The sequence below is a fragment of the Enhydra lutris genome, unplaced genomic scaffold (genome assembly GCF_002288905.1).
Source record: "Enhydra lutris kenyoni isolate GAN:26980312 unplaced genomic scaffold, ASM228890v2 scaffoldscaffold17, whole genome shotgun sequence".
NCBI classification, from domain to species: Eukaryota; Metazoa; Chordata; class Mammalia; order Carnivora; family Mustelidae; genus Enhydra; species Enhydra lutris.
In genome coordinates this window covers 23134587-23160773 of record NW_019154101.1, presented here as the reverse complement: position 1 = coordinate 23160773, position 26187 = coordinate 23134587, and the positions used below count along the sequence as shown (strand labels likewise).

The window sequence follows — 26187 nt, the reverse complement described above, 5'->3', positions numbered from 1 at the left end:
TTAGATATTAAAAACAAAGCAAAACACCTTTTCTACTCCAGCAGACCTACGGGAAAAGAAAACATACTAAGCCCTGATGCAGTTCTTAGGTTCTTCCTGAGGGAAGAAACGGAAAGAGGCCGTAAGGTTTCAGAACAACAAGCAAAGTCAGCGAAGCAGAGAGTAAATCCAAATAATGGGCAAATGACAAGTAAACCAGAAAGGAGACACGCCAGCTGCTCACACTGGAAAGTTACCGAACGTTTATTTTGGTTCAAGTTTTATTTTTATATCATAAGGAATAATAAGTTTTCTGTAGGGGTGGGGTGTCTTAGTCCTCATTACAGGAATAAGGTACAGTGAGTTTTCCAAGCAGGTGGGTGTTGCCTTAGGGCGCTTCTACACTCGCGCTTCTTCCTACCGGCATCCGCTCCCGCGGGACCTCCACCCAGGGACACAAGCCCAGGGCGCCTCTGATCCGGCGTTGGGGCTTTCTCCGCGCCCGTCCTCTGTGGTCCCGCTACACGGCTCACCAAACACTCGCATCTCAGACTCCCATTTCTGCAACAGGGCAGCCAGCGGCGCGGGTCCCCTTTCCCGCCCGCTCCCTCGAGCGGCGGCGGGCGGCGAACAAAGGCGGCGAGAGGCGCGGGGCGCGGGGCGCGCGGCCGTGGTTGGCGCGCGTCTCTCCGGCAGGAGGCGGCGGTGCCGCGCCCGAGCCTGCATTCCTCAGAAGCTCCCGGAGCCCGCGGGGCGACGTCACCCCCGGCTCCGCCCCCGTCCCTCCCCGAGCAAAGTAACTCTTGACTAACAGGAGCAGCCTCCGCTGAGCATGGAGAGCTGCTGCCGCAGCCGGCCGGCGACGCAGGCGACGCTTGCGCCCCTGAGGTAGTTTGGAGACCGCGAAGAAGGAAAAAGTGCCGGCGGGCGGCAGCGGACTTCCCGCCCTCATCCTGCGAGGCCCGGCCGGCACCTCAGTGGTGGATTTCGCGGCGATTCTCCGGGCAGCTCTTTGCAAAGCTGCTTGAAACTTCTCCCAAAGTCGACATGGATACGGCGGCGGCGGCGCTGCCTGTTTTTGTGGCGCTCTTGCTCCTCTCCCCTCGGTCTCCCCTGGGGTCGGCCCAAGGCCAGTTCTCCGCAGGTGAGTGGCCCGGAAGGTGGGCGTGGGAGCGGGAAGGGTTTCCGAATGCCGGACGAATGCCCCAGGCCCGGGGCTCGCGGGGGCTGAAGCCGGCTCTTCGCCAGGGCCGGGGTGGGGGCAAGGATTCCGGGGAAGCTTTGGCGGCCCGGGCCGGGGCACAGGGCAGAGGGAGCGATGTCCCCAGAGTTTGTGGTAGGTGGGACGCGGGGCACCGGGCTGGGCGCCACTTGGCGCAGGTAACTTTCATCTCCGCGACCCATTGTTCCTCTCGGAGGCTCGCTCGGGGCCAAGGCTGGCAGGGCTGTCCGGGAGTGTGGGGAGACATTGCTTTTCTTGGGAAACTGGTAGCCTCCGCGTCCAGCGCACGCTGCACCACGCTGGGAAAGAGAGAAGGAAAAAGTAGTTACGACTCTGGGGACGGGCTACTCTGTTGCTCGTGGTGTGGGCTTGTTGCTGTCTGCCTCTAGAGCTTTTAAGGGAAAGAAAGAAAGAAAGAAAAAAAAAAAAATACCCCCCCCCCCGGAAGCCATTGTCAGAAATGTGGAGACTGGAAGGGACTGACCTCCGCGCGCTTTGCCAGGTGCTTTTTGTCCCGGGAATAACCTCCCTTGACTATTGTCTAACTACTTCCCCGTCCCTCCCCCAGTCCCTTTCTCCTCCCCCAGTGTTGGCTGCTCCTGGTTTTGCCCTGTGGGTTAGGGCGCTGCGTGGAGTACGTTCTGTGTGTGTGCTGGCGGAGCCTGTAAGATATTTTGAAATATGATTCTAAGGACGCACACCGAGCGGCCCTGGGCAGCGAGGTCTGGGTGCCGGACGGGGGAAGCCTGACCCCGGCTTTGGCAACCACTCCTCCAGCGGAGGCACGGCGAAGCTGGCGCGGTGACCCCCGGAGCCCGCCTCGAAGCTGGGGGCTGCGAGCGACAACCGGCTGAGCCCAAAGGGAGGGATGTGGTGTGGTCTTGCAGGTTGGCTCTTTGGGTTCTTGGTAAAGCCACTCAAGAGAAGTCAGTGGAACCCCGTCTCTCCCAGTCCCGTCCTCTACGCTTCCAGTTTTGTTATCTTTTCTGTTAGTTGCTTCTTTCGTTCTCTCCTCTGGGGGCTCTGAAGTTTCACCAGGTGGATGCTGGGGAGCGGGCTCCCGGGCGCTTGTCTGCTGCTCGCCGGTCCTGACAACTTTCCTGGCCAGTTCACCCAGCTCAGCTTGGCTGGCAAGCGCATTTGCTGCCCTGGGTCTTGGTGCAGATGGAGACACATTGGTGGCCGAGGGGTGACGGAGAAGACCCGGCAAGTGACGGACGCGCTCTTGGCTGAGGCCGCAGAGAACGAACTTACTTTGCGCTTGTCAGTTTCTCTCCTTGTTGTGGCTGTCCTGCTTCCTGGAAATAAACTCAGATTGTGTGATCGCGAGTAATGTTTATTTCCCTTACATCCCCCCACCTCCCCTGTAGAACGCTGTAAAAGGAGTTAGACCACAGATTCAGGTGGCAGTATGTGTTGTGCACTAAGACATATTATGAAATGCAGCATGTAGAGGAAAAGCTGTGTATATTGGTGATGTATGCAGACGACAGATCTATGCAGTGAATGATCCGATGGCTTAATTTAATTCTTTCTGGAGTAAGCATTACTGCTGAATGCATCTCTGACATACAGTGCTGGTTGGTATTGGAACCATGCTTGATGGAAGTCATTATATGCAGGCAAGTTACAGTGGGTATTGATTTCTGCACAGTGTTTGTCACTGCATTGAGAGCCTACGCTTCAAAAGGCATGTAGTTTGTTAATTGAAAGTTTGGATTCTACCAGTTGCATGATTAGATTTACGTGTATTCCAGAGTTGCAACTACTAATGTCTCAATTGCTGATGGATATATTTTCAGCAGTAAAGAAACTTTTATATTTCTCCTTTCAAATGTTATTTACCTTTTAGTAAATACTAAACTCCCTCCAACAGAATGTACAGATGAGCTTTTTTGAACCCTGGAGGTTAGGTATCTCTAGTGAACAATTGTGTTCTTAGATATCCAGTTCTAAGTAATTTTACCAAATATGCCTGGCTTTGCTTTAGTAACAAAGCAAAACATTTGACTTTATGTTACGTTTAAGTAAGAGAATGTGCAGTCCTAATAAATGCAATTCTTGTAGGACTGTATCTCAACAAATTTGCCATTCAGGATTTACATATATGCCCAGAAATGAATGCTTTTTATTCCCCCTATTCAAAGTCAGATTGTGAATCTGCTTTTCATCATGAATTAAAAGTTTGTCTTGTAAACATTTTCATGTTCTGGTTATCCTAAGCCATTTGATACTCTACTGTCATCCGATTTTATGGCAGTCAGATTTGTTGTAAATACATAGATTCAGAGATTGAAGGTGTATACTTTCTTGCTGTTTTTTACTCTTAGATTCTACTTTAATGAACTGTTATTTCTTTTGAGAAATTTGAATAAAATGCTTTAAAAGTAAAACATATATTCAGAAATTTTAAATATCCTATTAAATAGGTCTTTTAAATCACATCCATTAAGGCCAATTACTACTTTTAGATATTATCATGTGGTTTCTAATGAAGTACACTTCAAAAGCAAGTTTTGAAATATAAGGATTGTTGGATATGTCATATACTCATCCAGTGTGCTTTCTTTAAACCACAAATTTAATAATATTTTTATCACTGTGACTTTTTCCTTAGCTTTTGGAATGAAAGTGAAAAAATGCTACATGTTGCATGGTGAGCCTCTTTAAAACCAGAACAGCCTGTAAATATCAACTTATGTTATTTTATCCTAATCTTTCACTTAAAATGATACCAATGTCATATCTGGGGAAACTGAGGCATAGAAGCACAAAGATGCACTGACATTCATGGGATTATGTAGCTGTTATCTCTTCATATTATAATGTAAGACAATATTCTGTCCTGGGACTCAGATGCCTGACAAAACCAGTCACACAGAAGTTACTTGGAAACTCAGCTTTCTCATCTGTAAAATGGAGATAATAATATCTGACCTTTCTACCTGGTTTTTATGAGGGTGGTATGAAATAATTTATGTGAACTGGCACTATAAGTTGTAAAGTATTATGCAGCTCTCTGGGGTATAGGCGTCATACATTAAGGTAACTAAGTGCCTTGGCTTTAGTCTCCTTTGCTTGCTCCCACACTTGCCTCGTAAGGATGGGCTGTTTAGGAGTGTGTGTGTGTGTGTGTGTGTGTGTGTGTGTATGTTTCTTCTGCCAGTCATTCATTTTAATCATTATTAAACATAAATATCCTATTGGCCAGACTATAATTTTATCAGTATAGTGAGATAAATTATTCTTTTTTCTTTTTTTTGCTTATCTCATGTAAATTGTTATTTGAGCTAATCTGTGGAAAAGTCATTATTAACATTCCTAGTATTCTAGCAATAGAAAAAATATATTTTTAGTCATTTGTTTAGCTGTTTGTTCAACTGTTGGTTGTTCAGCTTTTTCATCAGAGTATGGAGAAAAAAATATGCAGCATTTTAGATGCAGTCTTATCAATGACCTAGAGAGGGACTATTGTGTCTCTAGTATGATGTGAGCCTGGAAATGCAGCTCAGGATCCTCCTCACTTGATCTGGTTCCTGGCATGTCATACTGGAAGTGTGCCCTCAGACTTGATCCCTTATGACCTTGCAGCTCATCTAAACAATGCCCCTTTCCTGGTGTCTGACTCCTTGATGTCTCTGTATGTGAAGTTAATTCCTCTCATACTTACTACCTACTAGGAAAATATATCAGAAACAGCTTGTTTCGAGGTTTGCTTGCTGATTTTCTGGTTTTGATTGACCAGAATTGCTCAGTCCCTCAGTTCATTAAAACTATAAATTCTAACAGTGGTAATGATCTATAAGTGGACATTTCCAGGACTGCTTTTTCTCTCATTATTCTCCATATATCTGACTGTGCTGATTTTCCTGGATTGCAAGATGTCGTTTTGTGTCTGGCCTACCCAGACGGGAAGAGGCAGGTCTGGCTGCTATGTGGGCTTGGCATGTGTGCTGCTGACAGCTCTTCTCTTTGTATTCATAAATGCGAATTTGAAAAATAAATCAACCCCTCTGTGGCTCTGCCCCTCTCCCACACTCCTTCCCACTCTTCTTTAGCAACAACAAAGCCCGCATGCACATATACATCATAGTCTTTTTGTTCCCGATAAATATCTTTTGGTGCCGGACATGTTCTTAAAAACTGGAACTATGATTCAACCACTACCCAGAGCGAATGCCAGTTTTCCCATCAAATCTCATATTTCTACCGGTGATGGTTTACTATACATTTTTATGACCTTTAAAAAGCATTTAATTCGTGTGATATGGTCCTATATAGTGAACCTGTGTTGTTGCCTACCAATGCTTTTGAAGTGCCATGATCTAGGTCTGCTCAAGGTGGTATTAAAAACAGTGTAAGTCATGCTAAATATGGATGTACTTCTCAGAGGCATGGAAAATGCTGTCCTCATCTGCCCTGTGCTATTCCCATTTCCTCTACTTGCTCTTCATGGAGGGCAGGAAGAGGATTGCTGCACAACTGGGAGCAGGAAACATCAAGAGAGTTTACAGATTGTTCTTAAAGACAAAACAAAGAACACTAGGATTGTGTGTGTGTGTGTCTGCGTGTGCGCGTGCCCGCGTTTGATCTTTTATTTACTTTTCTCAAGAAGGAAAAAAGCACCTTATTTTTGATTTGTTTATTGGAGTCAGCCTTTGCCTTCGTCCAAACACATTCATTTCTTATTCTGTAGATGTAAAAATTTCCCTCTGTGTATTCCTCTCAGACTTTATCCTTTGATCATATGTATTTGTTTTGTGTTCCTTTATCAAATGGTGTTTCTCTTTCCCTAAAAAGGTTATAATTGCTTTTGAACATGACTTGTTTTTTCACCAAAACTCAGGCTGTTTGTCACGGGTTACTGAACAATGATATCTTCCCAGTTCATGATGTCTTAAACTAGTATTTGATGACAAAGTAAGTCAGTCTGTCCATCAGGCTAATTTTAATTTTAATTGAAGCCAGAAATAAAGTTGTAAATCCATGAAACGATATTTTAATGTCTCAGAGTGTTTGTGCTTAGGTATTTCTGAATGAAGAGAGACTTTCCTCTTTGTAGGCGGGGACAGGACAAATTTGAGGACCACATTGCCTGTTATTTTGAGAATAGTGAGATAAGCATACAACTATGCTTTGGAAAATGGAAAAAATGGAAAAAAAACATGTTTGAATCTTTGATGATCAGTGAGAACTCTGGAGGTAGTTTGTAAACTTTAGGCTGTGTTTTTATGAGCACTGCTCTTAAAGAAACTTCATTCCACACAGGTTTTTCTTAGTTCCACGAAGATTCTGTTGAGAGAGGGTTGTTTATTTTCCTGAAGTATTCTTAGGGGAATTCTTTTGTATTTAATATTTTAGTAATAAAAACTGAACGTACGTAATTCAACTTAGTTTTGTGAGGTTTTGCAGAATGTTGAGGTTCTGGGAAAACAGTGGCCGGGGTCGAAGCTCATATCGATCCTGTCGTGGAATGTTGCCATTTCACCACTCTACTCTGCTTGGAGTTTTTTGGCATTCTCAGCTGTGTGTTGATAATCCATAAAAATTACAAGTGGCTTATTTTGTCACTTACAATTGTTTTAGGAGCAAATTAAGTAGTCCTGAATGAAATAATCCATGTTTCTACTTTATATGATTGTAGAGCTCTGTTAATAAAAATGATGAGCAGGGCAGTGCTGGCTGAATTTTTCTACAGGTTAGTCATTCTAGGAGTTATCTTCTTAAGAGGAATGCAGATAGAAATAAGGCCCAATAAAAGAGTGTCTGGGTGAGTTATTATTTGCATTTATTTTGCTGGGAAAGCTGAAAAATAAAAGGATGTATTTTGTAGATACACACACACACACATCTTAATAGTGATAGAACTTTATTGTCCAGAGGTTCAGATGAGAAGGAAGCTAAGGACACCTACAGATGGAATCAAACTCCTGTACTAATATTTTGGAAAGAGTATTGAAAACAGATAATTACTTTGCCTGTTTCATAGATGAAAAAAACTGAAATGGAAAAACGAACTATATAGTCTATAATATATTGTACTATACTTTTAATGAGAAAATAATATATAGATTGGTATCTATTTATATAAATCTTTCCTAGTGCAGCCTGCTCCTTACCAGCTGCTTGCCAAAGGCCGATTCTCCAAACCCTATCCAGAGCAGCAGCTGACCAGCTACAGAAATTCCCCTAATCCTTGTTGGGTGGTGGGGTGACCTAGCAGCTGCTTCCGATGGCCACAGCTCCTCGATGTGATTCGCCTTAGGTCATTCAACAAATTCAAGAGTAGAGAGGGAGCCTTTCTTGTACCCTCACAGCCCACCTCGGGATTGGTGGCTGACTGCCTCATGGTCAATGGATTCATTAACTCCAAGGTGCCCTAGAATTTTGCTGCTTGAATTGTGGTCCATGCACCAGCAATGTTAGTCTTGGGAACTTGTGATGATCTTGTGGTCACTTATCAGAGCTCTTCTCAGAGCTACTAACTCAGAATCTGCATTTTAATAAAATCCCCAGGTGATTTGCTTGAACACGTAATATTGTGAAACACTGCTTTAGGACAAAGAAAGCTCAGCTAGAAAAGATTTGTCACATGCACTTTCCTGTATAATTGTAAGAGTATTGTGAAGGGATTAATTACAATATGAAACAAATTTCCCTGGAATCATATTTCTGATCAGTATTTTCTTAATTATAATTTAATGCCCTAGACATATCAAAACAACAGTAATATTCACTTTTTTTAAAAAAAGAATACTCAGACGATTTTGGAAGAAGTAGTTTCATAGGAGAATAAAAATAAGGCTAAATGGTTTTGACTATGAACGTGTTGTGTGAGGAATATTTAAAGGTAAAGATATTATCAAGGAACCAAACATAATATAGGCCAATAATTTTTATTTAGCATATTGATATGTTGATACAGGAAATTATATTCCCTCTGTAGTAATAGTAGAAGCAATTTCTTGTTTTATATTTCTCTTTTTCTTGTAAGTGTAATATAAGTATCTTTGTAATGAGGAGCTCATTTATGGGACAGTCAAATTTAATGAATGGGAGTTAGGTAGAATGCATTAAATATCACTGGTGTTCTTTTTACTATCTTTTGTGCTCATACTTAAGAACAGATTCTTGTCAGTTTTCTCAAGAGAAAAATTATGATGTAATAGACAGTGTACAGATTCATGTCAAAACACGGTTTTACTCGCATTTTATAGCTTGCTTTAGCATTCTTTTAGAAAATGAATTTTCCCAGAAGACCTAGTTGTCTTTTTTTTTTTTTTAAAGATTTTATTTATTTATTTGAGAGAGAGACAGTGAGGGAGAGCATGAGCGAGGAGAAGGTCAGAGGGAGAAGCAGACTCCCCATGGAGCTGGGAGCCTGATGTGGGACTCGATCCCGGGACCCCGGGATCGTGACCTGAGCCGAAGGCAGTCGTCCAACCAACTGAGCCACCCAGGCGTCCCCCTAGTTGTCTTCTTATTAATGAGGCTGTAAGTGTGTTTTGTTAATCCATTTACTATTCTAAAAGTGTCTACTTTGGCTGGCTGTTTTAACAGTGAAGTCTCTGATTAAATCACGACTGCTATATTTGTTTTTGCCATTCACTAGCGATTCAGAATATACTGGAATAATGACATGGTTATGGCAGAGACTAATGAAAAACAAGAAATATAAATTAACGTTAACCCGTAATAGTTGGTTGTAGTATGCTATCAGGAGCTGGAGTTTGGGGCAAGGCACAGCAGAATTCTCTGCGCGTTTGACAGGAAATGAAAGTCTCTTAACCCGTGTTGTTTGAAATACAAAATATATAGTTGCTAGATTCATAAATAAGCTACAAATCAATGATCTCCCCATTTACTTACTCTAGACACTGGCATTTAAAGGAAGAAGTTTAACCGTAGATAGATAAGTGCTTGAGTGGAGCTTAGTGATGGAGAAAAACCCAGAAAGGTACTTCCATACATCTTAAAGAGCTTTAGAGTCTGAAGAATCTGACTTGTTGCATTTTCAATTTTACTACAAATTCTAGAGCTTTCTCTTTGTACTACTTCTGTTTTTATTCTTGTCAGCAGTAATTAGGTTCATTTATTCTCTCACACGTTGGAGAAGAGCAGTTGGAAAACAACAATAGGGACTGCCATGTGTTGAGTGCCGATGACCTGCCAGGCCTCATGGTCAATGTTTCACCTGAATTTACATCCTTGTGAGAATCCTTGAAGATTGGAATCCTTTCCACTTTGCAGACTGAGGACTTGAGAGGTTAAGTAATAACTTGCCTCAGGTGACAATGTGAGGAACTACTGGAACCAAAATTCATTATCAAATATATATATATATGTGGCAGTTAGGCATTTTTTAATTTTATTGTATTTTATTTTTTGGGGGGGGTTGCAGGCATTTTCGGTTTAGGCATTTTTTGGGCAGGAAATACAACTCAGACTGTTTACAACAAAAGAGGAATTTATTTTCTCTCCTAACTGATGATTCAGGTATAACTTGACATAGAGTTCACATAATTCCACTGGGGTATGACCTCTTTCTGCCCACTCAGCTTCCCTGTGGGGCATTCCAGGAGGTTCATTCTCAGGCTCCATATATAGCATGGTAGCTTTGGCAGCTTCCATACCACGAAATTCTTGGTTCAAGTCTGGTATGAAAATGTATACTTTATGTAGTGGTTGCACCTGCAAAGGCCCAGAAGTTAACTGATCAGATTCAGTGAATCAGAGGCTCCGGCTGAGGGGAAGTAAGTGCCCCTATTGGCTTAGTTCACAGGATTCTGGGTTCAGCTTTAGATCCTCACTGAGGTCACATGGACTGATGGGGGCACTGTGGATCAAACCATCAGTTATCAACAGATACAGGGATGGCTTCTGGAAATACCACCAAACTACAGTGTGGTTGCTCAAGATGGAATTAAATGAGGCATAAGAAGTAAAAGCAAAGAAAGTGGGGTGCATCTTTTGAGGGGGAAGAGAGTATATGGTGAGGAAAAGACAGTTGCATCAGATGGTTCCCAGCTCTGGATCCCTAAGTAATAATGTTAAGAAGACATGGTGGCCTAAGCTGTAGTCTCTAAGGGGAAGAGGGTGGGGGAGGTAGAAGGGAAAGAGGTACTTTGCACCTGGCAGTTTTGTGTGCCTTGCAGATCAGCAGTTCATAATTTTCAAAGTGTTCTTTTTTGTTTATCTTCTAAGCCGTGCTTTAAAGCATGAATTTTTATTGTTTTCATTATTTTATTTTCTTTGCCTCAGTATTGAATAAATCAACATTAAAAATACACAGAATTTTAAGTGCTGAAAAGGACTTTAGGCATTAATGTCCTTTCATTTGATATCACTTGTCCAAAGTCCTACAGCTTGGAAGAACTTAGCTTAAATTCAAGTTAGTTTTTTTTTTTTTAGGATTTGTTTATTTATTTTAGAGAGAGAGAGCGAGTGCAGTGGGGAGGGCCAGGGTGAGAGGGAGAGAGAGAGAGAATCTCGAGCAGACTCCATACTGAGTGCAGAGCCTGACATGGGGCTCAATCTCACAACCCTCAGGGTATGACCTGAACTGAAATCAAGAATTGGATGCTTAACCAACTGAGCCACCCAGGCGCTCCTCAGATTCAACATTTTTATTTTTAGGTCACCATTGTTGCCAACATATACATTGTTTTGCTTAATGGTAATTTATATAGGTGGTTCATTATTTAGAATTTTCTTTAATTATTTTGGTTTGTATTTTAAAGTTCTAAAACAATGTTTCCAAAAGCAAAGCAGACTTAATGATTGGCTTTAATTAAAATTTTAGTCCAAATATGAGGTGATAATAATTAATATGTCTGTGAATAAAAGACACCATTTTAGATAACTGCTTGGTTTTCAGTTATCGTATATATCCTACATATGTACATGAATAGGTATTTGCATGCATGCATTTGTTTATTTTTAATAGAAGCCAGAAGGTAAGCTAACCTCTGATAAATGATGCTAATTGACATAGAGAAATAGAACCTAGTTACCCTTCACTTTGGAACCTAATTTTGAAAAAACTCAAGAGGCAAAGGTGAACTTGTTTATAATTTGGATCTTCTCACCTCTGCTGCCTAACTTTCTAACGCATATCTGCCCAACATGGGATATTCAAGAGTTGCTGTATGATAATTAAGGTACTAGATAATGAATGAAATGTACGGAAGTAGCAGCTGTTTGCCCAGCCTTCTCCACTTACAAGGAAAGATATATCCAGCCTGTGTTAGATACACACCCATGCTGGTGGCCTAAACCTGAATGTGACTGAAGACCAGGGGCTCAAAAGCGGTTGTGTTGGTTTAGACCAGAGTATTATCCCCTTCTATGGCTGGTAATGGCCCTGCTCTGGCCAGAGCAGCTGGCCTGGCAACGTAGGGGTGAAGATAGTGGTTGTGGAAGATTTATTGACTAGAGCATGACTGGAGGCTTCTGTTCACACACCTTTAAGTGTTATCTTAAATAAGTTACTGAATTATTATTTTTTTCCCCTGTGTATTGCCTGCTTTTTCTGTGACTTTTTTTTTTTTTTAAAGATTTTATTTATTTATTTGACAGAGAGAGATCACAAGTAGGCAGAAAGACAGGCAGAGGGAGAGGAAGGGAAGCAGGCTCCCTGCTGAGCAGAGAGCCCCATGTGGGACTCGATCCCAGGACTCTGAGATCATGACCTGAGCCGAAGGCAGTGGCTTAACCCACTGAGCCACCCAGGCGTCCTGTGACTTTTTTTTTAACCCCTTATTTATATTCTTATCAAGTGTGATTCCTTGAATGATAAGTTTTGTAAGTTTGCCTAACAACCTGGTGGGTTGAGGCAGAGTGCTATCCAGGGTTGGCCCATTATTGCCCCTTTATCTAAACTGACATTTAAATACTTAGGTAATATATGAGGTCAAGAGGTTGGCAGTGACCAGCTTCAGATAGAGCAAAAGGTTCTTTTAGAGAGCTATGTAAGAGTCCATTCAGTGCATGGAGCATCGGGCTTGCTATGACCTTGTGCCAGTCTTAATTTTGTTACTTTCTGGCACTGAGATCTGGAGGAAATTCCTTTCTGCTGAATCCTTAATTTCCTTATCATTAAAATAGGAATATTACAATGAAGAGTGATTATAATATCTTCTCCAGTTACTCAGTAGGACAATTATGAATAATATTTTCTCTGGTTACTCAATAGGACAGTTTTGAAAGGTAAAATTGAAATATATGTGAAAGTATTTTTTAAATTGTAAACTACCATAAAATATAATTTATTTTGGGGGAATAGAAATTTTGATAAATTGTTGCAGAAGGCAAAAATAATATGCTGAACAATGGAAATGAAACCAATAGGTGCTTTGTATATTTGTAGTTATACATTGCATCTGTTTGCATATCTAAGGTTTGGGGAAAGTGGTATAATAAGGAAGTTGGTATGGTTCTTGTGAACACTGAGAAGATTTGTCATTATGTATCATACAATGAACCCCCCAGATTCATTTTCACCCATATACTTATTTTCTCTCTATATAAGTCAACTTTACTCTGATGCTACCAAATAGTATTTGTATTTTCTTCAAATATGTCAGTAAAGGTTACATGATTATGGAAAATTTTTTTGAAAAATTTTTGACCAAATGTTTTAAGGGTTGTAATCATATACGGCAAGTTTAATATACAGAATAGTTTTTCCTTTGTGTATTTTCATGAAGAATTGGAAAATCCTTTTGATATCTGAACTGGTGTGCTTGGCTGGCAAGAGCATGATTTAGATAAGGTTTGTATGTCTTTTTTTTGTTGTTGTTGTTCCAGATGTAGGTCTGTTCTTTGTTTTTTTAATTATTATTTTTTATTATGTTATGTTAGTTACCATCCCCATACATCATTAGCTTTTGATGTAGTGTTCCAAGATTGGTTTGTATGTCTTTATTTTTTTATTTAAAGATTTTGTTTATTTATTTGAGAGAGAGAGAGCATGAGAGGGAAAAAGGTCAGAGGGAAAAGCAGACTCCCCATGGAGCTGGGAGCCTGATGCAGGACTCGATCCTGGGACTCTGGGATCATGACCTCAGCCAAAGGCAGTCACTTAACCAACTGAGCCACCCAGGCGCCCTGTAAGTCTTTATTTAATTCTTCCACTCCGCATGTTTTTGAACATTTGCTAACTGTCAATGCTGTGTCAGGTCTTGGGTATGCTGGCAAGCAAGCCAGGCGTGGTCCTTGAACTCTGGCAATATATGTGACTTTTATGACTATTAAGGAGTGGTAATCTTTGCATAGCTTCACATCTAGCAATGCATTGGTGAAGCCTGGGGCTATTCAGTAACTGACCATACCTCTGCCCTGTGGCTTGGCAAATCTCAAAGTGCACGCTGTCTCTCACAATTTGCTGGTTTGCTTTAGATGTTGCCTGGGAGAATCCAGTGTGTCAGCAATCTTTCCATATCCTTGAGTCTACACACAAAAAGCTAGAAGCCTACCAAAAGAGCATTATGCAAAAATTTGCTGCAATGATAATAAAATTCCATCAAGTGGAATTTCCCAAAAGTTGAGTAATCGGAAGTGTAAGCAAGTGTAAACAAGTTGGGCAGAGGAGAGGGCACATTTGTTTTTCTAGAGGCTCACAGTCACTCATTTATTCTCCCTCTGGGAACTTGAGCAGGAAGGTTGTTGGAGGGCAGCCTCATCTAGGTTGTATGTAAATGTACATTCACAGTGTTCTGATGCAGAGGCCCTGGTTGGTTGGCTGCAGATTCATGTTTGCTGCGACGTACAGCTGTTTATCGACTGCCTCACTAGTCTCTGATCAGCCTTCTCTCTGCTGCTGCTTCAGGGAAGCTCATTGTCCCAAGGAGTGGGCAGACCCTGGGGAGAGAGGCCAGAGGCTGGCAGAGAGTGCTGGAGGCCCAGAATCAGTGGGCTGAGATAATCCCCAGACTGTCCCTGCACCTGCATCCTGGAAGAGTCAAATTCAATTCCTAGTGTTTTACTCATTCATTTTGGAGGGGGCAACTGTATTGTCATTTAAATACACCTGTTGCTTTACCAGGAAGTGGGGATTTTGAACCTCTGTATTAGAGGAGGCCCAAATGACCTGCAGTGTGTGAATGAAGGAGATAGGTAATTTTGGATATGTACATTTTTCTAAGGAAAAGTAATCCCAAATTCCATAGGCCCAAGCTTCAAAAATTTAGAAGATCTATTTTATTTTTAAGATTTTGTTTTTTTAAGTAATCTCTATAGTTAACATGGGGCTCAAACCCATAACCCTGAGATCAAGAGTCACATGTTCCACCAACTGAACTAGCCAGGAGCCCCTAGATTTAGAAAACTTATTTTAATTTAGTTGAATCAGTAACATTTTGTGTCCATTTTACATTTACACAAGGGGGAGTGGAATGCTTATTTCCACTTGCAAAATATATAGCATAATGTTTACGATCACAGACTTTGGAACCTGATTGTGCTTGAGTGTGCATTCTGGTTCCAACATTTTCTTGCTATGGGACCTAACCATGTTCCTTTAGTTTCCACACCACATCTGTGAAATGGGATAATATCAGTCACCTACCTGTCTTAGATGTTGGTTTTTTTTTGGGGGGGGGGGAAGAATATTGAGTTAAAGTGCTTCAAAGAGTGCTGGACACATTAATAAATCATTCACTTCAGCTTGTGTTATCATCATCCTAATGAGTGGACTAAATTAACCCATGTTTGCACAATATCCTATCCCAGGCTGTTATCTTTAAAAATAACTGTAATATCTTTTACTTTAAAATAAAACCAGCATTGGGGTGCCTGGGTGGCTCAGTAGTTAAGCATCTGCCTTTGGCTCAGGTCATCATCCCAGGATCCTGGGATCCAGCCTTGCATCAGGCTCCCTGCTCTAGGGAAGCCTGCTTCTCCCTCTCCCAGTCCCCCTGCTTGTGTTCCCTCTCTCACTGTGTCTTTCTCTGTCAAATAAATAAATAAAATCTTAAAAAAAGCAAAAAAAAACAAAAAACCAGCAGACAGTAGACAACAGGATACCTGAAACAACTCAATATATTCATTAACAAAGACCAAAGCAAACATTAGAAAGAGTATCATCCAGTGTTTATGAAAACAAGTGGCAAATTTATACTGATTCCTAAAGAACCAAAATCTTAGGATAAATGACCAATAAACCAAAACAAAAACAAAAAAACACAAATAAACAAAACCCCAAATCTATATTTGTAGAATGAGAGTACCAGAAGCATTAACTTTTGGGTATAAATACCTCAGAAATCTTTGCAAGATGCATTTAGCATTTCTAATCCACGTTGGAGAAGGTGGGAAAATTGATGCATTACAGAAACAAGCATGTTTACTGCCTGGACAAATTTAATCTCAGATAAAAATACAAAATTCTAATTTGGGAATACGATTAAAACCGGCATTGGAGCAGGCAGTTGAGCAGTGAAATCTCTGCCACTTAGAAGAAGTGTCCATCCCAGTGATACTATTGTCCAATCTAGGACTAGCACTCAGATTTAGAAATGTGATAATAGGTACTAGCAGAAGATAAAGAGATGCCTTTTTAGTTCCTAAAGAATGTTGTTTCTCCAAGGGTTATGAAATGAGAAAAAGGTATCTGTACTGTGCTGGCTGAGTAAATGAATTACTAGTATTTAGAATGTCTATGTCCCTGTGAATTCTAGATAATGTTTTTGTTTTCCTTGCGAAGGTTGCTCTTGGTATTTAATCTTCTCAGCTTCAGGTAGTTTCAGATCCATTTAAACCCCAAGACTTTTTCAAGCCACTGTCAACAGGGAAAAGCCATTTTAGAATCCTGGCATATGGCTGCAGGGTCTGCCTAAACTTTTGACAATTGTTAGCTCTGTTACAGAGTTGCTCTGCGGCCAGTCATTGTAGAGGAAATCCTCTCTAAACTGCAACAAGGATTTTATGTTCCACTCAAGCTTTAGATTTCTTATATTCTCACTTCCTTACTGTACCTCTTCTAGCTTTAATTGAAATAAACCTCCCTTTTCCTTGAGTTATACTGATGAAAATGTTTGCTCTCCAGAAATAATTAAAAATTCCTGTCAACTTTCTTATCAGAGAAGCTCTTTGCTCTGCAGGTTTGAACCTCGCTGACGTAAATACTTATATAATATTCAATTTACCATAATAATGTTATTTTGTATCTTGACTGGATGTTCCTGCTAACATAGGTCTTTGTGATTATGGTGGCAGAAGGTGTTTTTATAAGCTCCTCTCCATTTAAAAAGTTACTTAAGATGTTGTCATTTTGATGCAACATTTGACCAGGTTCATAGTCTTAATAGAAAGGAACATAAAAAAGCAGCAAAACAAACTCTTGCAGCATATGTAAACTTAAATATGGAACCATTCAAAAAGGGGCTGTATAGTGGACTGCCTGTTTTGAGCTCTGGAATCATGACTCAGCGGTTATTTGGAAAGCAGACTGGTTCTTACATATGTCACAACATGTACCTAAAGGGTATTGAATTGGAAAAAGATTAAGAATGGCAGATCTATGTATGGAATGGAAACGGTATATAGCAGACAGTACTTAAATATAATGTATATAGGACTTGGGGTGCCTGGCTGGCTGGTAGAGCATGCAATTCTTGATCTCAGGGTCCTGAGTTTAAGTCCCATGCTGGGAGTAGAGCCTATTGAAAAAAAAAACAAAAAACAAAAAACAAATATATGTAAAACATAGGAACTGTAAATTCTAACCAGTGTGGTTTAGACTGGCCTTCTTGTCTTTTGGCATGAGGAAGTTGGAGAAGCCCGTAATTAGGGAATGTTAGAGCAGATACATCAGAAGGACCCAGGTGCTTTGACTTCTTGCTTAGATTTTGCAAAGTAGGTTTCTGGCTCATTCTTTTTTTTTTTTTTTTTTTTTTTTTATTTGACAGAGAGAGATCACAAGCAGTCAGAGAGGCAGGCAGAGAGAGAGGAGGAAGCAGGCTCCCTGCTAAGCAGAGAGCCTGATGCGGGGCTCGATCCCAGGACCCTGAGACCACGACCTGAGCCGAAGGCAGCGGCTTAACCCACTGAGCCACCCAGGCGCCCCAGGTTTCTGGCTCATTCTTATCAGGAAGATAGGTCCCAGGTGAGGACTGAGAATTTTTTTGAGGGCTGTTGTTCACTTCTTTAGCTTAGGTACAGGAATCTATAGGAAAAGGCTCTGGATTTCCCACAGTTACCTTGGTGATCACTTAACATACCGTTTAAGATCTTTCCAGGTCTCTCAGCAATTTGCTCACAGTTTGGAGTAAGGATACCTCTAGAAAGAGGCACTTCATCCACCCCCATCACTCATTCATAATTATACCACAACTTCTCCAGTTGCAGCACATTTTAGGAGAGCATAGGGGCACCTCTCTGGCTCAGTCCATGGAGTATGTGACTCTCGATCTTGGGGTTGTGAGTTTGAGCCCCATGTTGGCTATAGAGATTACTTGAAAAAAGTAAAAATAAAAACAATAGTTTTCAGAGTGCCTAGCTGGCTCAGTCAGAAAAGTGTGCAACTCTTGATCTTGGGGTTGTGAGTTCAAGCCCCACGTTGGGTATAGAGATTATATAAATAAAATATATACATAATACATACAAAACACATACATAAATAAAATTAAAATAAATAAATAAAAAAAGGCATGTAATTTTATTATCTCATGTTGTTGCAGCACCTGGGTGACTCAGTCGGTTAAGCATCCAGCTCTGGATTTTGGCTCAGGTCATGATCTCAGGGTCATGAGATTGAGCCCCGAGTGGGGCTCAGTGCTGGCTGGGCATGTAGCTGCTTAAGATTCTCTCTTTCTCCCTTCCCCTTTGTGCCCCACCCTCCCCCCTTTATTCTGTGCATTATGGCAGTGGACTTGAACACTATATGACAGCTTCTTGAATATAACATCCTTAAGCTTGTGATACCAGTCTAAATTATTAGCATATTCTTTTTGGCAGTGCCTTGTTTGGGACAGATGACATTGATTTGTGCATTCATATGATTGGTTAGGATCCCTGTTAGAGAGACTGGTGAGCTAGTGGCTTCTTCATTCAATAGGATGTATATGGCAGAGCTTGTCTCATTTCATGTTAATTAAGTTTACTAAATATTGAATTATTGTCCATTTTTGTGCCAGGCAGTGTGTTTAGCAAAGAGGGCAAAAAAATGAAAAAGTTGACCAAGTCCCTGCACTCAAGGACCTCACAGACTATTTGGAGGATCTGGAAATAAATGAGTTATAATTCAGAGTGGGAAGTACAATGAGAAAGTACCATCTGGATATGGGGAAAGGATAGTCACTCACTGCTGATCTGTTAGGCTCTTCTGGATCAGAAGGTAATCAATGGCAAATGCTCAAGAACAATGGCCATATTATGCTCATGGAAAACTGGGGAAATAATGGTGATGATGATAAGTGCTTAAAGTGGGATTAAAAAAAAAAAAAAAAGACCCACAATCAGGTTTTAGCATTTGCCAATTTCCATGGTCATAAATGCTACCACTATAGCTGATATCAAATTACCAATGTGAGTGACATCAACGGACACAGAGTTGGGAAGAGATGAGTAGTTGCACACCTTTATTCAGTGTTTGCACCATACAATACAGGAGAAGTAAATAACTTCAAGAACATAAAGATAATATAATAATAGTAAAATGTAGTAAAATATTTGGGAAATTATGTATTTTGAGTTAATATAGCTGTTTTAAGTATAGTTTATTTAAGTGTAAGTTGAAATAATTTAATTTTTGAAAATGGCTGTTGAACAACAACTGGATGATAAAATTGCTGGAAATTTTAAGAGTTGATGGTAAGGAGCTGGTATGGGCTGGCTCTAGCACCCACTCAATGTATTATAATCTTGGATATGGGTCAGATGGGTACAGTGAGTGTGAATCCTCTTTAACTATGAGGCTTTTTGATAACAGTCTCCCAGTAAAGCAGAATTTAGTGTGAGAAAGACTAGTTCACATTGAAACGCATTGGTGAGGATTTAGTTTCTAACAAGGCCTAGGTTCAGAGAGAGGAAATGCTGAGGTCAGAAGGCTTTGAAAGCCATCTGCTATGGCATCTACTCTCAGGAAAAGTCCTAGGAAGACTTTTATCTGTTGAACTGAAGTTTTCTCACTGCACAGGGTGATTATCTTTGGTCATGAGTGTTGGTGTGAGTAGTCACTCTCATTAAGGACTGTTAACTTAGAGCCATGCTAATTATACTTAAGTAAGTTTTTAAATGCTTTAGAATTATGTACATTTTCATGCTAAGCACCATCTTTTCCAGAATATTACACAGTAGGTGGTAGGTTTCCAACCAGTAGAGCTTTAAAATTATTATGTAATCCTTATAATAACATATCACTGTGGCAGACAAAAGCACCGAACATTTAAGTTACTCAGAAATATTTGAAGAATAAACATGCCAGTGAAAGTGAATGGATTTGCATCCCAGTGTGCTTTACATTGTTGCTTTGATGGGCTTTTTTTTGATGTATATGAAATTTACAGCTACAAAACCTACATTTTTTTATATAAGGCATATATTTCTTAAATGTATTTGAGGTTTTTTTTTTTTTAAGATTTTATTTATTTATTTGACAGAGAGATCACAAGTAGGCAGAGAAGCAGGCAGAGAGAGAGGGAGAAGCAGGCTCCTCACCAAGCAGAGAGCCCGATTCAGGGCTCGATCCCAGGACCCTGGGATTATGACCTGAGACGAAGGCAGAGGCTTAACCCACTGAGCCATCCAGGCGCCCCTGTATTTGAGTTCTTGATTTAATGATCTTTTGTTGTTATTTCTCACTGAATTATCAATTGTTTCCAAAGTTACTTCTGAAACCATTTTGCTTATCTAAAATTCTTTTTCATCTTTTAATCTCTCCCAGTGTCACATACAAGTAGAATGTTGTTTCAACACATGCTCTTAAATTTATTTCCGTAAGACAAGAGTATTTCATGTTCTAAAAAATGTCATATAAGTTAATCCTTTGGTGCTAAATGAAAATTCTTATGTCCTGTATGCTTTTGTTAAGCTTTACCCATAAAGAAGTTGGTGTCTAAAAATTAGATATTCATACTTAGGGAGTATATTGTAAGCTATTTTGTGAAATTGGCAGATTGTATATCTTGTGTGTGTATGTTTGTTTGTTTGTTTTTGGTAGGAAGGAGTGTGTGTGTGTGTAAATGTGTGTGAATTAAGTTTAGTAATCTAATGACAAAGTGCTACAAGGCTCTCAAGTAACTTATTTTGGCAAAATGCGTTTCTCTCTGCATGACCTTTCTCTGTATATCTTACATAAAATCTTTCATATTTGGAAAAAAATCTTTCCTCCTTCACATAAGGACAATTTTTAAGAATTTGGAAGCACTCCAGACTATGATTTAAAACTAGGTTTCATAAAAATTTTTTCTCGTTTGTTCAAAACAAAATACAGATTTTAATTCTTAATTAGTGGTCTCTCTTACTTGAAGAAACCAAATGGGAAAAGAGAGACAAATACTCTTTAGTATTATTAATAAAGGTGCAGTACTGGTTTGGCTGGACGTTTTATTTTTCTGCATTTAAACATGATTATAGGAAAGAGGCATATGTTAATATAAACTCTTAGGGACTTACTTTATAATGAATTCCTACTGTATGACTGGGATCAGTAAATGTTAAACTCAGTCTCTTACTTTTTTGCCTATAATACTATAGCTATTAATTGATATTCAGAATGGTGACTGAATTAGCTAAGCATAATAGGAGATTTAATTATGTTAGGTATACTGTAGTAATTCATAAGTCTGGAAAGCTTACCAATAGTGGCCACAGTGACTGAAGTGAAAGTACCTCCCCCTACTCCCCCCTCTGCCCCCATTTCTGAGGTAATCAAATGATTATTACATTATCTAGGACAAACCATTTTAGAGGATTTGTTTTTAATAGACAACTTTTCCTTAGTATTACTTTCCGTGGCAGCACTGTTCATCAGGGCCTGATAAAGATCTGTAATTTGTTTCTCACTGTCTTAAACACTTCTTCTTTTCCTTTTTTTTTTTTTTTTTAAAGAGAGGGAGGGGAGGGAGGGGCAGAAGGAGAGGGAGAGAGAGAATCTTAAGCAGGCTCCACACCCAGCGTGGAGCCCCATGCGAGGATAGATGTGGGGCTTCATCTCACAACATTGAGATCATGTATGACCTAAGCCAAAATCAAGAGTCCCACACTTAACTGCGTGAGCCACTCAGGCACCCTTTGCTAGCTGCTTCTTTGTTGAAGCCTGACGATATGACAACAATGTGTGGGCGTTAGGATTTTACCTGATACTGTGTCAGAACCTGGAGCCATTGGTGTACATTTTTCTGGGCTCTTTATATGTCTTTTCTAGACTGTCATTTCAAGGGAGAAAAAAAAAAATCTTTAATGTTTTAGAGCCTTAACCTATAGTGACATTAACTTCCAAAAATACTATTTTCAGTAGCTAAAATTTTGGTGTTTAATGGGTCTAGCACTGGGCTAAGTACTTTATAAGGATCAGTTCAGTATTTTCAAACTGCATGTAACCACCCATTTTGTGGGTATAAAGTTCAATTCTGTAGGTAGCAGCCAGCTTAAAAAACAAACAAACATGAAATAGAAGAGGTTATAACAATAATAATAAAAATAGGCATGCATACCATGGAGGAAGTATTATTTCATGGAACTTTGGTTTTAATTAATAGATTTATATATCTTTTTCTCTGTGTACTGAGTCACAGCATGAAATGAATTTCTCACTGTGGGTCTTGCCAAAAAAGCGGGAAAGCACCACACTTTTTCATATAATGGTCACGATAGTCCTATGAAGTAACCCAGGGCAGGTGGTGTGTGCAAGGTCACACAATTTATAAACTCTGTTGTGGCACTTTTGGTGTATTCTAAAGAATGCAGTTTTGCCTAATTTGGTGAATGAGTGATTTAATTTACCTGGGTCTGTTTCCTTATCCTCTGTTTGGGGATGATGCAACTACCACACTCACTATTTAGAGGGTTTTAAGGATCAAATAAGGTAATTTATGTGAATATGCTTTCCACCTTCAATGATCTGTACAAATGTAAGTTATTATTATAATGACTCACTCTTCTGCTCTTCAAATACTAATTGAGATCCCGGTTTGACTAGAGATGATTGAATTAACTATCTTTTGTTGATACTTAATCAACAACCAGGGGGTACCTGGGTGGCTCAGGCTGTAAAGCATGTGACCTTTGATTTTGGGGTTGTGAGTTCAAACCCTGTGCTGGATGTAGAAATTACCAAAAAAAAAACCAAACAAACAAACAAAGAAAACCCCCAAAAAACCCCCAAAAAACAAAAACAAAAAAAAAACAAAAAACAAAGTAATTTTCAAACTGAGAAGTTTACAATCCAGTGTTTCAGGAGTAGAGATCACTTCTGCTGGGTACTTTTTATAGCTTTTGTTTCTTGTTTATGACAGAATGTTGTAGTGAATGAAGAAGCTATGATTTTTATTTATATTTACTTTTCCTATTTTGGTGTTACTCTTGACAAAACAACAGAAGGAAAATGTACTTTGGACATACCTGTACAAACTCATTATTTCCATTTGTCTTCAAATAAACCTGCATCTTGATTTAAAAGAAAATACTATGTAAATAAAATTTGATTTAAAAACAAAACAATGGTGATACTCAATGGAACATCTAAAAAATTCTGAATAAATCTATGTCCAAGACGTAACGAAAAACAACAGCCATGGAACAAAAAACAAATACTAAACCTTCAGTTGATTGTACAACTTGCAAGTGGAGGTATTTCAATAAATAAAAGCTAGTAAAATAGCTAGTTGTCTGTCTTCTGCCTGTCTTCTATCATTCTTTCCTTCTCTCAGTCAGTCATCTTTCTATCTATGTACCCATCTACCCAAACTTCTTGTTTATTCCATATTTATTCTGCAGCCCAATCCCAGGATATAATGATATAAATATGTGTATTTTGCATTTTGTATGTCAGTATGGCATAACCACATAATTCAGTGTACATCCTGAAGTCTTAGAGTTATGAATATATCATAATTAGACATTTAGAGGAACAGGCAGTTATCTGGACAGAGGAGCATTGATGCCTCTGTTCTCCATCAGCCCTTTAATGTAGTCTTAGGAAAAGCAGAGGAGGATATTGGGATGCAAATTAGGTGGAGGAAGGCTCTTTGCCAAGTGTTGTTTATTGAACAGAGTAAATGTCTCCCCAGTGGGTTGGAGCTGGTTGTTTTAAGTGGGCAGGAAGAGCAAGGGTTCTTCCAAGTGCTGAGGTTTCTCAAAGAACTACCCCAAATGTAGATTCCCTGGGCCCTGGTGGGAGGAGCAGGCCTGAAGGCTCCTCCCCATCCAGTAGCCCAGGTGGAGAGGATGATCTGTTTTGAAACTGGGACTTGTCCATAGTTTGAAAGTTAGGCTCCTTGGAATGGAAGCTAGGCTGTGATTTATTTTTTTAACAACTTGACAGAAAGAGAGAATTAAAGAAATAAGATGACTACAGTCTCAGGGGATTTATTTATGGTTCCTAAGAGAACTAATTGTTTTACTTTTTCACACTTCAGGTCTGAGCCCCATGCTAATAGCAAAGCATCCATACCTGTTCATGAGAAAAATTCTCTAGAGGAGTTATGTTAGTCAACATGTTAAAAAAAACTTACTATTAGAAAAAAATACTTCAAAGTATAAAAACATATTCTTTAAATATGCTCTGCAATTCAGATTTTAAAACAATTCACTGAATAACCTTAGCCCACCTTCAAATAATGAGATTTTATTTTATGTGTTAGCTACATGTATAGGGGAAAAAAAATTCTGGTAAGTGGTAATCACATAAGCTTTAGATCCAGACTAAGAGAACAGGGATCATTAAAATATGGGTGAATAAAAATTGGGAGAGAATGTGTAAGGGTGTTGGAGTAAGAAATAAAGGAGGGAAAAATGGGAAGAATTCAGTCAAAACAGGAATGCTGAGGTATTTAAATGCATAACTCATTTTGTTGTTTACGGGATTGTGAAATTTTACTTTTACTCATTTCAAAGCAAGATGAAAATCTCAAGTATTTAGAACAATTTTATTTCTGTCTAGTTGGTGTTAAAAGTAGTTTTTAGTGTGTAGCCAGGGGTAATTAAAATAAAGATATTTAAAAAGGAGCTTATTTTTTAATGTTACTTGTTCCCTTCATTCCCTGGAATCCTGAAACTATCAAGATTAAGATTAGTGTTCTGCTACTGACTCCACTGGCATGTTTATTTTGTCCGTCTGAAGAGAAAACTTAGCTGCTAGTAGTACAGAACACAGCCATCTCCAATGTTGACAATTGATATAAGGCAATTTTATAAGTGATTAATCACATGCTGTGACTGTGTATGTGGGAGGGTTATGGCATAGAGTTATTTTGTTAGCTTGTTTGGCTGTTACCCTTTTTATCTTGTAAGTAACCTAATGTTTGTTACCCTTAATGTTTTACTGATTCTGAAGCCACCTTGGCCTTCTTTAATTTATTGTGATGCCAAGTATTATAAACATATTTCGAGTAAAGTTTTCCAAGGGAAACTATGATCTTCTTTGTTTATAATTTTATAACATAAGAATAATTCCACCAAAAGAAAAAAAAGAGAGAAAGAAAAAAAAAATTTTTTTTTTTTTTTTTTTAAATAAAGATTTTATTTATTTATTTGGGAGTGAGAGACAGAGATAGCGACAGAGATAGCAAGAGAGAGTATCAGTGGGAATAGAGGAAGAAGCAGACTCAGTGCTGAGCAGGAAGCCCGATGTGGGGCTTGATCCCCAGACCCTAGGATCATGACCTGAAACGAAGGCCAACTGAGCTGCCCGGGTGACCCCCAAGAAACAGACTCTTAACTATAGAAAACAAACCGGTGGTGGGGGGATTAAAGAGTACACTTACCATGATGAAAATAAAGACCAATTCCGCAAGCCACACCTGAAAAAGTTACCTGACATCACCATTAGTTCATTATCATACCTTGCATCACATTTACGCTTTTTATAAATCTAGAAGCAGTTAGGTTGGTTTATATAGTATTTATTTGTTTATACATTAAGATACAGTGAATATTAAAGGATAGTAATTTAAAGGGCTGTATATATTATTACTAATGGTTAAGTTGGAGGAAGTTATATTATTTCAAAGATTGCAGTCTTTCTGATCCTCTGGGACAAGACCATCTAAGCATTAAATCTGAACCTCCAGACCTGGTCATACATCCCAAGATCCTAAATGAAATTTAAGTTCTAGTATCTCATTCTGGCCTAATATTTTACATTAAAAAACAGTCATTTATTAAATACTAACTGTATGTGTGTACTTAGCTAGAAACTGTCAGAATATAAAATATATGATAAGTTCCTTTGAAGATTTATTTATTTATTTGAGAGAGAGAGAGGTCAGGGGTTGAGGGGGTGGATGGGGCACCGGGAGAGGGAGAGAGAATCTCCAACAGACTCTCCGTTGAGCATGGAGCTGGTCATGGGGCTCGATTTTACCACCCTGAGCTCGTGACCTGAACTGACACCAAGAGTTGGACACTTAACTGACTGTGCCCCCCAGGTACCCCAAATACATGATAAATTCTTTAATAAATAACAAGCATGGGTAGAATTTTATAATTAATATCATTTGCCTTCCACTTTGCTACTGGATAGGGTTTTAGGACCAGCCACCTGTCTGTCCTACTTTTCTACCTCAATATTGAGGAAAAATTTTTTTCCTCTAGCTGTCTCATTGCTGGACCCTACAATGAGACTTCCTCATTAGCACTGCTTCTTCTAAGATTTTGGAGGACATTTTCAAAGAATCCTTAAAGATATGTTGAGCACCTTCACTATAGCATGTTTTAGGAATGAGGACATGATCCTTTTCTTTCTTTCTTTCTCTTTTTTTTTATAAAGATTTTGTTTATTTATTTGACTGACAGAGATCACAAGTAGGCAGAGAATCAGGAAGAGA

General features: G+C 39.5%; 1 protein-coding gene across 6 annotated transcripts in view; it reads left to right on the top strand.

Annotated features, from left to right (window-relative positions):
- The first annotated feature begins 991 nt into the window (after nucleotides 1-991).
- The window catches only part of LOC111147617 (protein tyrosine phosphatase, receptor type K), a 556451-nt gene continuing 531255 nt past the window's right edge, over nucleotides 992-26187 (top strand). For all 6 annotated transcript variants that reach the window (XM_022503780.1, XM_022503779.1, XM_022503782.1 and 3 more), the window contains exon 1: nucleotides 992-1123. In XM_022503780.1, the coding sequence (XP_022359488.1) occupies nucleotides 1027-1123 (97 nt within the window). In that variant the 5' untranslated portion in view covers nucleotides 992-1026. The remainder of the gene's footprint in view (nucleotides 1124-26187) is intronic.